Here is a 13,550-nt window from a genome sequence, read left to right as displayed (position 1 = left end):
GGGCGTTCGTTCACATCATTAGATAAATATTTCCACCATGTCCCAGAACACAGATGCCATTGTAATAGAGAACAATAATAGTGAAACCTGTTGAAAGAAACTATGCTATTGTAGAATATCAATTAGAATTGTAGAATTGTGGAATATCATACGTCAAATCATACTCTTGCTACGCATTCGACTGCCGGGATTCTGATGTTCTTTACTTACCCTGGATGCCCGACTTAACAATGCTTAATTAAAGTGAGAAGACAACTTTGGGATTGCGTGGGTGTGGCTACAAACACGTCCTTACTTAACCTGGTTAAGCCAGAGAGATTGACTTGCCGTATTCACAGCCCTTGCCCAATGAAGGTAGGGGGGAAGAAAAAAAAACGATATAAAACTAGGTTGGTAATCATTAAGAGATAACTTACCGATTTCAGTGGTTTGGCAGATGCACTGATGAGGATGGCAACGGCCACTGCTAAAGAAACAAGACAAGATATTCTCCAACATGGGGACGCCATGATGGCAGGGAGTACTGGGTGGGTCCGTTGGCAGTGCGACCCAGGGGTGGAGTGCTGCTGGTTTCGCCGAGGGGACCCCACTTCAACTCAAGACGGAGTCGCCAGTTGTTACGACTCACTGGTTTGGAAAAGGGCATTCAGTGAAATGAACGAAAGCCGGGCGGGCCACGGGACGGTAGAAAGAAGACTTTACGAAAGGTCCCAGCCGCACTGACCATAGCATGGGCAGGGTCCGATACAATACCTCCGCTCTGTTTGACCTTTTCAATAAAGCTACACCTCAAGAATGCAGCGAGCAGTGCTACACCCCTTTCCCCGGCTCTTCGGGCGCCATTCTTGAAGCGCAGTGGAACGAAGAAGCCATTCATCATTACGTAACAGGAATGCTCCTTATATTGTTACACTTTGCGCAAGCAGAGCTATTCGAGGTGTGTGAGTGAATGAAGGCTACGGGTGGTGACTTTGGGGAGATTTCAGCCCTTTCACTCCACCTCAATTCAGATTTAAATAATTACCCCAAAGCTCTCCGTGAAATTAACCCGAGACCAAGAGTTCTGGCTTCTTCATCGAAGCGAGTAGAATTTGCCCAATCGTCTTCAGCATCATTTAGAGCAGACTCTATTCTAAAGAGTGGAAACCATCGCTGGATAGAAAACTTTGCTGTTTTTTGTGCTTTTTTTTTCTTCTTTATATTTGCTTCTTCAGTTCGCAACAGTTAATGTTTTATTTTTTATACCTCACAACCTTTAACATTGAATACATTAATCCCGATAGTAGCTTATTCGTGATTTAAGTTAAACTGTGATGCGCGATGTAAAAATAGCTGACAGAGTAAAGATAGGGTATGCGATAATGGAAAAAAAAATACTAGTGCAGGTAGTAAAAATATAAGCATCCGAGTTAATTCCAGGACTTTATTTAGAGTAGTATAGAGTCTACGCAGGAGGGAGCATCCCTCTGATGACAGGTAGGGCAGCCTCCTGGAAAGCAGCAATTGATGGCGCTGTGACTGCAGAGAGACAGAGTAAGTTACATATACACACACATCAGCTTGATAATGTTATCACTGATCCATCGTTTCAGATTAATCTAAGCCTCAGAGGAACATGTCCGGTTCAGCTGAGAGATGACCATTCGGTACACTTAAGGCCGCATTCACATAGAAGTATACTATTCGGGTATTCGGGCTCGTTTTTCGAGGGCAAACGAATAGCTTGAATCGAACGATAGGATTTCCTCACACCGGTTCACATAAGAGGGCACTATTCGAAAGTACGAATAGCTGCGAAAAGTATAGCAAAGTGGGAATCGAGCTTGTTCGATTTTCTTGCAGCGTATACCGTCTCTCGTTTATGAAATAATGACACTTTTGGTATGGATTTGCCCTTTAGCAAAAATAAGCATGTAGACTGACATTCTGATGCAGTTTAGAAATTGTTAATAAGATTTGCTGCGATGTAGGAGGAAGAAATCCTCACTACATGGGATGGTGAGTTGACGGTGCGGGTGATGGTGTATTCGGTGCTCGAATAGCGAATAGCGAATAGCGAATACCGAATACGAATACCGAATACTTCTATGTGAACGCAGCCTTAAGCCCGCCGCACACTATACGACTCACGACCTTACGACTGACAGACTGTGCATCTGAAATAAACAAGCGGTGTTTATTCTGAGGATACTGTGATTTATTTCGGATCCAAAGTCTGTCAGTCGTAAGGTTGTGAGTCGTATAGTGTGCGGCGGGCTTTACGCGAACCTTGCGCCCTCTGATCTGAGTATGGGTGTGAATTGGGTAACGCGTGATGCGTAAAGCTATCCGGCGGACTATTCTTATTCAAAGAGATGAATGAATGGACTCTTACAACAGGTTGCAATTACCTCACGTCCCATCTCTCCTGATGCTGTTTTTTTTTTCCAATAGGTAAACCAAGGCATGTTTCGCAACATGCTTGTTACTCAAAGTCAGAAGTTACAGAACGCCAGAAATTGGAAGAAAATCAAATACAGTACAGAGGTGTCCTGCAAAATACGAAAATTTATAATGCTAAAATTTTGACGTCTTTTGTCAGGATACAGATGCATTATGAATTAAGGGATCTCATGATATCAAAATAAATGATTGATATGAACAATTGTTACAAACATGTATACTTTGTGTTCCACAGCTATTTTTGTTTTTAACAGTATCCTTGAGTCTAGATCTCTTGTTTTAGTCCTCTTCTTGAAACATGTGGTGCCTACACTGGAAATAAAAGATCAACGTTTGCACGTTTCATGAGCAACAACGACATCAACATAACACTTATTCTTTATTACTATTTTATTGATGTTTACAACTGATAAGTGTAGCAGTGTTTACAAAAAAAAAACAACAGGTACCCGCACCAAACATTAAAAGATCTGAATTTATTTCCTCAGCTTTAGCATAGAAAGTGATTTATATCATTTTATACATAGATATATCTGTTTATTCATTTATGTTGTATATAATATTAAACACGACAACGTTGTGTAACCTCAACATAATTTCAAGTATATCACACATCATGTTCCCTTTTGCAAGCTGCGAAAGTAAAAACATTAGAAAAAAAGTATCAGAAGTGATGAGAGATAGGGCATTGCGTCACAAAATATACCACGGGTCTAAGGCTGCGTTCACATAGAAGTATTCGGTATTCGGTATTCGCTATTCGCTATTCGCTATTCGCTATTCGCTATTCGCTATTCGCTATTCGCTATTCGCTATTCGGGCACCGAATACACCATCACCCGCACCGTCAACTCACCATCCCATGCAGTGAGGATTTCTTCCTCCTACATCCCAGCAAATCTTATTAACAATTTCTAAACTGCATGAAATGTCAGTCTACATGCTTATTTTTGCTAAAGGGCAAATCCAGACCTGGAAAAGTGTAATTATTTCATAAACGAGAGACGGTATACGCTGCGAGAAAATCGAACAAGCTCGATTCCCACTTTGCTATACTTTTCGCAGCTATTCGGTACTTTCGAATAGTGCCCTCCTATGTGAACCGGTGTGAGGAAATCCTATAGTTCGATTCAAGCTATTCGCGTGCCCTCGAAAAACGAGCCCGAATACCCGAATAGTATACTTCTATGTGAACGCAGCCTAAGACAACCCGTCCTGGGTGAAAAGGGTAATGCAACTTTAAGTCCTTAACCCCGACATTCCCACCGTAATGAGTGAGTAGCGGTGTGTTATGAATAAGTGGCTCTAAGAGGGTTAAGTTAAGTCCCCTCATAAGTAGCTGTTATAATGATACGATGCCATTGCGTGACTTTTTCCGCGGATTCTTAACAATTTGACAACATTGAGGTCCCATCGTAACGTGAATGAAAAAAGGAAATAATTGAAATAGTTTGTATTCTTCCTCGTCGGGAGTGCTGCAAAACCTTTGGTATTTCTCTCTCTCCCGTTGCCCCCCCCCCCCCCCCCTCCCCCTCACTCAAACTGTGGTTTATAGAAGTGCACTGGGAAAAAAAAACTGCCACAAGATTGGCGAAGTGAGGGCAGAACTATTACATGTACCAGGTTTTGTAAGCAGATAGTAGGTTTGGAAATCAGTGATGTGTTTTAAAGGAGGAAAAAAAAAGATGAATGGAATAGGGGTAATCGTCGTTTTGTGTCACGCTTCACTGGTCGTGGCGCGTTAGAGGAATGCACAACAAAAAGAAATAAAAGCACGGAGGTAAAAAAGATCACTTCTTCAGAAACTTTGTGGAAGTAATAAGAGTGTGATCGGATTATACATCCAGAGTCTCCGGAGAGTATTTCGGTAGACTTGAGGGTATGTTAGGTCTACACGACAGGCAGTCGATGTGTCACATGCATGGAAGATGAAATTACAGAATAAAATTTAGAAAGAGTTGTGAGTTTTACAGTGCTCTATCTTTTCTTCTTCTCGCTAGTCATCAATACGCCAACTATGAAACATGAAATTGATGGAATCGACTAGAGCACTGATTAGGCAATCTCTTTGAATGAGACACACTAGCACTTCACCATCAGAATGACAATTTATGACAGACAAAAATTAAGCAAAATCTTCAATCTGTTATCAAGAGAAATGTCCTCCTATACAACATGTATTATATGACATACTTTTTCAAGGGAGGGGTTTGAGTTCATGAACTTCTATAGAGATCCCCCTCAAAAAAAAAAAATGGTTTGGATTATTCTCTTAATCCAAAGCCAATTAGTCACGAACGCCACAGAACTGTGCAAACGTTTTATCAAACACTCCCGGATCCTGGTCGTGATTCGGGATTCCGACATAAAGCCAGCTATACAATTTCCTTTTATACCACAACAAACTCATCCTAAAAATCTCTTTAAAAAATCTAGGCATAATTTTCCCACTTATATTGCTGAAGACCAAAGTAAAGCAACAACAGCAACCGACCAACATACTATGAACTCCTTGATGGAATTAACAAAGAAATAACAAACATGCAAATCAAAACAAAACGAACTATACAAAAAGGGTTTCATGAACCGTTTCAGTCGCTTCTCGATGTCCGTCTCACTGCTCGCAGCATTCCTCGCTATGCTGCATGCGGTTTGCCCCGTCAGAGTCGGATGTATCTTTTGTGGTGACGCAATCGTGGTATGTGCGTCGCGGTATGAATGGGGAACAACTATGTCTATAATTCAATAGCTTAAAACTTATCGGGAATGGAAATGGGATCAACACGTGAAAGTGAAAACTACTTTTGAACAGGGGAACAAGTGGCAGACTCAAGCGCATGGTGGATTGGGGACAGTTTGAGCGAAATCAGATCAAAGAAGAGGAAGTTATGACCACGGGGGAAGTTCATAAAGTTGTTCTAAAGGTTACGAACGACTTAAGAACAACTGGAACACGTTCTGATGTGCTAAACTTATCAGAATTGCTATAATTCAGCACAAGAACTGATCACCAGTCGTTCTTAAGTCGTTCGTAACTTTAAGAACAGCTTTATGAAACACCCTAGGGGGTAATAGTACAACTATGGCGTCCTGGTGATGAGACATGAAACAAGCTTCTAAGACGTGTCTGTCGTTATTACCTACCGATCTCCAAAGATAGCAATGAGTGGTGATATCACGTATAGGACACAACCGTTGAAACTGAATTTTCTTTAATTTGTAAGGAATATTTTACTTTCTCCGTCTTTTATGGTGTGTATGTGTACAAAATGTCTTTTTTCCTCAAGCAATATCATTGAAACGAATAACTTTTCATCAAACATAATGGTAGTGACATCCAACAAAGAAACATGCAAGGAGTGACGTCATGTTAATGTCACAAAGGCAGGCCTTTTATTCCGTGCCCGTGGGCGCCACATTTACAATTACTCATTGAGGTCACATTATCCGACTTTCTGGAAATCGTTTAGTCCCTTTCGGCTTTAATCTTTAATCTGCTTCTATTCATTACATTCAATCGAGAACATTCCTCTTCGGGGTTTACAACCTCCCCCCCCCCCCCACACACACACACACACACAAACACACACACACACACGCACACACACACACACATGCACAGGCGCACGTTAAAAGACAATATTCAGCACATGATAACACTCTTTTCCGACAAAAGTGGTTGCAATAACTGAAACTGAAAGTCAGTATGAATAAACCAGTTTACAGTTAGCTTATCAATTTCAATAGAAAGTCTGCAATGGACTTTGACTGCGCATACTCAGATTGTAACGCCATCCTGTTTACCCAATTTGCTGAAGCCGTCTGTTCGAAGATTTTCACGGCTAAACTGAAATACCACATTGATCGTGATTTAAAGATATAGAATTTGAGAATTTGATCGCAAGATGCGTATAAGCGCCATTTTTAAAGATTTCAAAATCAGTCCATCATCAGATAGAGGAAAATGAAACATCTCCAGTGACACTTCACTTATAAAATGAAATTGATGTTTTTGAAGTTATTTGTGATCAAAAATAAATCCTATTTTTTCTCATCATTTTCTTTGTTTTGTAGCAGTTCTAATCGCAGATATCTCAACTTCAGAAGAATGGCGTTTACTCGTTTTACGATCGAATTCTTCAATTACTGGTGATGCCCAGGTGCCTCACGCATTGTAGTAGTCTCAGCACATGACGTGAATCGTGGCAGATATGATATGAAACAATGAAACAATCATGCAATCAAAACAAGTTAAAACGATCATTTTGATTAACTGTACATTAGGAAGAATATCGAGTTATTTCAATAAGTAATGTCGTCACGGTGAGTTAACAATGGAGATATAGATGTAACAGCATACCTGCTCGTACCTCTGATTACATGTACCTCATTTTGTATTTGGGACCCCTTTTGTTGGGAGCAAGATTTTACTACCATCTAGATCGAAAAGAAGAGACTTTGTTGTTGTTTTTAGATGACGGTTACATTGAATACAGTCACACTGAGTTCTGCAAAAGAGTAATTGTATGATTTTGAAGCATGCCACGACACACACACACACACACACACACACACACACACACACACACACACATTCATGTACATTATACATGTAAATGTATTGACTTGACAAAGCCCTATGGGCGAAAATTCGTCGAATTTACGTCTCTAACGGAGTTTTTATATTGACTTACTGTTGTGAATGTCATGACATGATCACTCTCATCCCGCCACAAGACAGCCACAAGACACCCAAGTAACTCACACGTCTGCTTAGCAGATAATAAAGCTGAGGAAGACCAAGGTCGAAAGCCTCGTAACAGCCGGCTTCATGCGACATCTTTTGTCATCATTACATTGTCTCGACTATAATTCTTCCTAAGATGACAGAGGCGTACGGTACGAGTATCAGCATCATCGCACTACATATATTTATATATACACTCAACAAAAAAAGTAAGTTCCCCCCTAGCATTTTTGGATGTATCTCAAAAAGTATTTTACCGATTTTCATAATTCAAACGGAAATGGATAAGGAATTTTATTGCTCATAACATGAGTGGCACATCATTGCCACCAAATATCATTATTGGTGTGAAAAAATGCATTTTATGTCAAAATGCATGGAAACAAAAGTTGCACTTTAGTGATTTGCAACGACTTTTACACAAATAATCAAACAATCACTCATAATTCTAAACATTTAAGCATGGTTTATTGCATATTTTCTATCTCTTTCTTTTCATGAGCATACAGTGAAGTATTTGATAATTGATATGTCCACCATCCGCTTCAATGACCAGTCGGCATCTCTTCCTTATACTCGTAACTAAAGTTTGTACTTGGCGCTGCTCAATGTTGGCCCATGCTCTCTGCAAGATGCGCTGAAATTCTTGCAGTGAAGTGTCTTCTTTCACCTTCTTGCTCGCTTTCCGCTTAATGATATCCCAAAGATTCTCTTCTGGATTACAGTCAGGAGATCTTGCAGGCCACTCCATACGTTCGGTGCCATTTCCCTCAACAAACTAATCTACAACTTGAGCGCATGATGCAAAATGGCCATAGGCACATTAATGTGATCAACCCAGATTGGGATTACAAATCACATGGCTTCTACCAACTTTTCATATTGAAAAGGCTATTGTTTAAAAAGTATGCATAACATCTGCTTAATAGGGAAGCACATTGTACCTGAAGAAATTCCTGAGAATTGCACAATTTAAAAAGGTCATTTGCTATTAAACTTACATAGAAATGTATACAATATGCTTCATATAGCCTGAAGTGCAACTTTTTTTCCCATGCATTTTGACATAAAATGCGTTTTTTTTACACCAATAATGATATCTGGTGGCAATGATATGCCACTCATGTTATGAGTAATGAAATTCCCTATCCATTCCCGTTTGAATTATGAAAATCGGTGGAATACTTTTTGAGATATATCCAAAAATGTTAGGGGGGAACTTACTTTTTTTGCTGAGTGTATATATATATATAATTGTGTGGGGGGTGAGTTTGAATCTAGTGATATCATCAATTCAGGATTTACGATCCACGTTTACTTTTCTACAGAAGCTTCTCGCTCTATGTATGTTATTACTGTGCTTAAACGTGTCAAATTTAAACCGTCAATGTTGATTTTCATTTTAGTGAGGCTTGATGAAAAACACGAACACGATATCAGAACTACACAATCATTCGATTTCTTTATTGAACAAATAACTTGTTGATGTCATGATTACCATTCACTGAGATCCTATAACATGTACACTATAAAAAGAACAGAAGCGCAATTGGTTGCTTTACATAAAGTAATGAAATTACCACCAGTGATGCCATTAGAAAATAACTGCTCTGCAGCCTCGTTTCTATTACGTGGCCCGGGGCCATCAGAAATAAATGTCGGGTAACCACTTTTTATGAATTTATCTATTTTGTTTTAGCCCCTTGAACATATCTGCCAATTTTCGCATAATTATTAAGATTCTTCGCCATTTCAATGTTTATCTAATTTTCTATAATGTTACTTTCTTACCACTTAGTCACAGTACTTGGCATTTGATGCGCATTGTCGAACCTGTAAATATTGACATACTAAGTAATCATCATGATTTATTGTATTATCTTAGTTTTTAAAACTATTTCATTTTCTATGATTTTCTTTATTTAGGGGTCACCAAATTGCATCATCGAGCCATCAAAAAAAAAAATGCAATTTGATGATTCTGATGGCCTTAATTCGCCCCCCTAAAAAAAAAAGTTAACGTCGAGCCTTGAATTATACACTTCTAAATAATATGACGTCGTTGTATCATAATTATTAATCCCCTGACTACTTCTGGTTTGAAAGCATGCTCTTCATTTCGTTCCAAGTCACTTGCAGTGACGTAAATATCATTGATAGGCAATAACTCCATTTCGGAAAACACACATCACACATTACATTATGAATGATTTCAGAGTGAGCTAAGATAGACCTACAAAGTGTACAAGTTAGGATTCTTCTTCAGGAGGAAATATTCTTGGTGAATATCCAAGGCTTTCCATCATTTTGACCCTCGCAGCTTTCCATACCTGCAGGCAAATGTCATAAAGGGATCTTAAAATTGTTGTCAACGAAATGTAAACGTGCAGGATGTGAAGTAAATTGAAGAATAGGCAGCATTCTTTGTTCTCAAAGAAACTATTTTGTCTATGGAAAGCCAGGTGGTACCCACCACTAAACACTATACGTGCCACATCAATCTTAGTCCATAGGTTTGTGTATAAACTTTGTGCACATTTGACTCATTGACACATTAAGGGTTAAAGCATATCATTTGAGGTACTCCTGCAGGAGGAAAGTGAAACGCAAGGAAGGCAGTGAATATACATCGTAAATGAGAAATATACCGTATGTCCACCCCTCCCCCCCAAAAAAAAAAATATATATATACAACGCGAAACTCCGCAATGATAACTTTAAAGATTTTGAATCAATCCAATACAATTTAAGGGTTCGAACTATGACTCATTGCCCACATCTTACAGAAAACCCCATTCGATTTGCTTCAGTGGTCAAAGAGAAATGAGGAATTTTTAAGAGTATGTCAGGAATCTCCTCCCTCCAAGTTCTGTCTATTGTGTTCACATATAAAAGCGTCCAAGTGCTAAACTTGGAAGAATCAGACTCATGACATGCTAATAACAACAATCCACATTTCTCTGTGACCGCTAAACCAAATTGAATCGGGTTTTCGGCAAAATAGAACTAAGATGTTATATTCTAAGACCCTGAAGTAGCATTTACACAGTTTAATCATATTGGGTGTTATCAATGCGAAAATCTGATTGTATTCTTTTTTTTTTGGGGGGGGGGACATACTGTATTATAAATCAGGAAAAAGGAGGACATAGTGAATCCATCTTCTGATGAAATAAGAGACAAGCCAATGATGTAATAAATGGGTAGCACTTCATGAAATTACGCGTGTTTTGTATTTTCTCAAAAAGCAACAACAAAGTATTCGATGAAACACAACATGTCAAGCCAACAAGTGTAACTTTTGTTACCGATACTCTTATTTCTTTTGACAAACACATTAATCTCGTCGTCTGCATCTCTCATAATTCTACCAGGTGATGACTCCAAGTAAAGATACCAAGGTTTTATTAGGGTTTCTTGCCAACATACCGATATGGTAACATGGTAACAAATACTAGCTAATTGTGAATGTTATACCATCATTCTATTCGATAACATTGTCAAAACGCACGGATTCAGTAGATAAAACACGCTGTGAATATACTCACCTCAATCAGAAGACATTTTTTCTCTTCAAGAGGACAGTGAGGCAGGTGATGATGGAGAGGATGAAAACGACGACGAGAAGAGCGTACGTGGTCGACGATTGTTGAAGGACCCGTCGATGAGGGTTAGCTATGGGACCCCCTATCGATAAAGCACCAATGTACAACGGCAGCGATAATTGCTCCTTCCTGATTTATATTCCCTGCATTTCTTCAGTAGTGCATGGTTTTTATCTCGGACTTTTTTTTTCTGAACTAGCAACCACAGCTTAAATTTCTCTCTAGGAGTAATTCGTTACAATATGCCTTGCTGACATATTCGTTTTGTTTGTAATTGTTGATTAAAGTCTTCCTTTTTTTTTTCTAACACAGCGAAAGCACTTTAGATTGTGGCGAAACGTCGCAAAATAACTATAACGATAAAGAGAATATGAAAGAATTATCATACCGTCGTACTGGTTCAAATTAACTTCGCTGTTCCAATATGACGGTAACCTCGATCACATATTGGAGCTGAATTGCTGTGGGTAACATCAGACAATAAAGTCCAGATGAAGGTGACCCGCGAAGATCACGGATCACTCGACAAGCTCATTACTTCTTCGTAGCCCTAAAATGAAAACTCTCTAGCGCCCCCACGTGTCTCTGTGAGCGACGATATTACATTCTTATTCTTTACCCCGTGAAATGACTAGGGGATTTCTGATCCCTATCATACACAAAATTTGAAAGTAGTGAGATGTAATTCATGATTGAGGCCGCGAAGCCATGGTACTTTAAGAAGTACCTTTAGTTCCATATAGGCATTGCGTGCTTTGCTTCTATAGAAGAATAAGCCATGATACTTCAACTTACCAGAATGAATTTCTGTCCGGCAATGTTCCATCCATGACAACGTGTCTCCGATTCCGTTGGTCGCAGAACACGTGACATTGATGCAGCCATCGGGGAGTGGAGACAGGATCGCTGAGGCACAGCTGGAGGAGGACAAGGTGTCGTTATCAGCTGTAATGTTGTATGTGTGGAGATGTGGGTAAGGCTGGTCAGAGAGGTCAACATGACAGGTGATGATTAGAGTTACCAGGTTTCCTTCACCTCTGATTTCTGTCGTCTGGATCCTAAGGATGTTGCTACCAGGTTGTTCGGGACCGGGTTCTAGATCAAGATAGAACAGTAAAAAGAAAAACGAAAGAAAAAAATAAGTCAAATATTCAAACTTACCGAGGAAAAGATTGGTTAGAAGGTTCCTTGTCGTATCATCAACATTGATCTTCTAGCGACATGAAATGCAGTTTCGATGTTGACTGTTGGGAACTTAAGTTCACACAGTATGTGGTCATTTCGGTCTCAACAATTTTCTAGTCGAAGGTGTCACAATGTTGGAAAACTGTTAACAGTTTGACTTCACTGTAACGGCATGAGTACATCATTTATTATGAGGTTTGTGTTAACACAGGAAAATCTTCCAGAATCACATAAAGAAAAGGTACTGACAGCTGTAATTTCTTTCATTTTGGATAGACATTTTAAGCCGAAGAAGGAAAGCAAATGAAATCCAACGTTTTCTCAGTTTAATGTTCGTTAAAACAAGAAGAAAAGTATTGTGTATTTACCTGGCTGTGAAGGACAGTAGGTCTTGGTCGCTTCAGTCTCCCCGTATTCATTTATACCAGTGCACACGACATTGATGCAGGTGTTGGGTTGAGCGTCTATCGTCACCGTAGGAGAAGTTGAATCGGAAATAACGCTATCGTCGATTGCAATGAGGAACGTGTTGATTGGTGGAAAGGGTTGGTCTTCCGGATCCACGTGGCAAGTAATGATAAGGCTTGGTTCAGCATCCTCTCGGGTCTCAAACCCAACGTTTATGATTCCTTCTAGTGGTTTATCTGTTGAATATGATGATTACTGTTAATGTATTGACTATGATGATTACTGTTAATGTATTGAATAGTGACGGCTGAAGTCAGATTAGGTCTGAGAAAAGTCAAGGGCCAGCCGAAAAGAGTAAAGTATGACTGGGAAGACACTGAACCCCAGAAGTAATACAGTGTGGAAGTGAAGAACATGTTTAGTGCTTTGTGCAAGGAAAATGACACCATGGTAAGCGCGACAGACAGGGAGTCGCAGAAGTATGGGGACTTTATGACAGCTATACCAGAAGCTAACAAGTCAATGATACCAAAAAAAAAAAAAAGGAAAAGAGTGAGTAGGGAAAATAATTCAGTGGACCCTAGAGTTAGTGCAGCCAGGAAACTTCTCAGAGCAGCCAAAGATCAATATCATGATGATCCAACACAGAGAAACGCAGGGTACAAGTAGACGAGAGAACTGGTGAGCTCAGTGCCGCTTACACCAAGATTAAAGAGGAACTGCTGAAAGAATAGATCAGGTGAGTAGAGAATGCAGCTGACAGATGTAAGAGTTAAGAGAGCCGGAAGTTGATAAATGAGATAACAGGGAGAAGGAGTGTGTGCACAAAATTGGACACAAGGAACAAATCATGAGGAAAGAAAGAGAAAATGGCTAGTCCATTTCAAGGTTCTGCTGGATCAACCACCACTAACCACACCAAACACTGGAGAAGTCAAGCACATCTTCGGGGACCTAGAAATATCAGCAGAGGCTTTTACGTTAGATGAACTCTACATAGCAAAGGAAACTAAAAAAGCAAGACATATGGAGAGAACGGTATCTCCCCAGAGGTGATGAAGAGATGCGAAATCTTTCTAGGGTTTTGTAATGGGGCTCTTGATGAAATGGTCGCCCCGAACAGTGGGGGATAAGTTATCCCTGTTCCAAAGAAAGGTGACCTC

At 39.7% G+C, this 13,550-nt stretch overlaps 1 protein-coding gene across 1 annotated transcript in view; it reads right to left on the bottom strand.

Moving 5' to 3' along the window:
• LOC139718438 (uncharacterized) overlaps positions 1-13,550 on the bottom strand; it is a 162,846-nt gene that overhangs the window by 100,654 nt on the left and 48,642 nt on the right. Inside the window, 3 exon segments of the mRNA XM_071629910.1 lie at positions 497-627; positions 11,830-11,889; positions 12,348-12,623. Of these exon segments, the coding sequence (XP_071486011.1) occupies positions 497-627; positions 11,830-11,889; positions 12,348-12,623 (467 nt within the window).

The sequence above is a fragment of the Diadema antillarum genome, unplaced genomic scaffold (assembly GCF_040938485.1).
Source record: "Diadema antillarum isolate AM-2024a unplaced genomic scaffold, OU_Dant_1.0 scf00000094, whole genome shotgun sequence".
NCBI lineage: Eukaryota > Metazoa > Echinodermata > Echinoidea > Diadematoida > Diadematidae > Diadema > Diadema antillarum.
The sequence above is the reverse complement of the archived record's forward strand: the minus strand, read 5'-3'. Positions and strand labels throughout refer to the sequence as shown.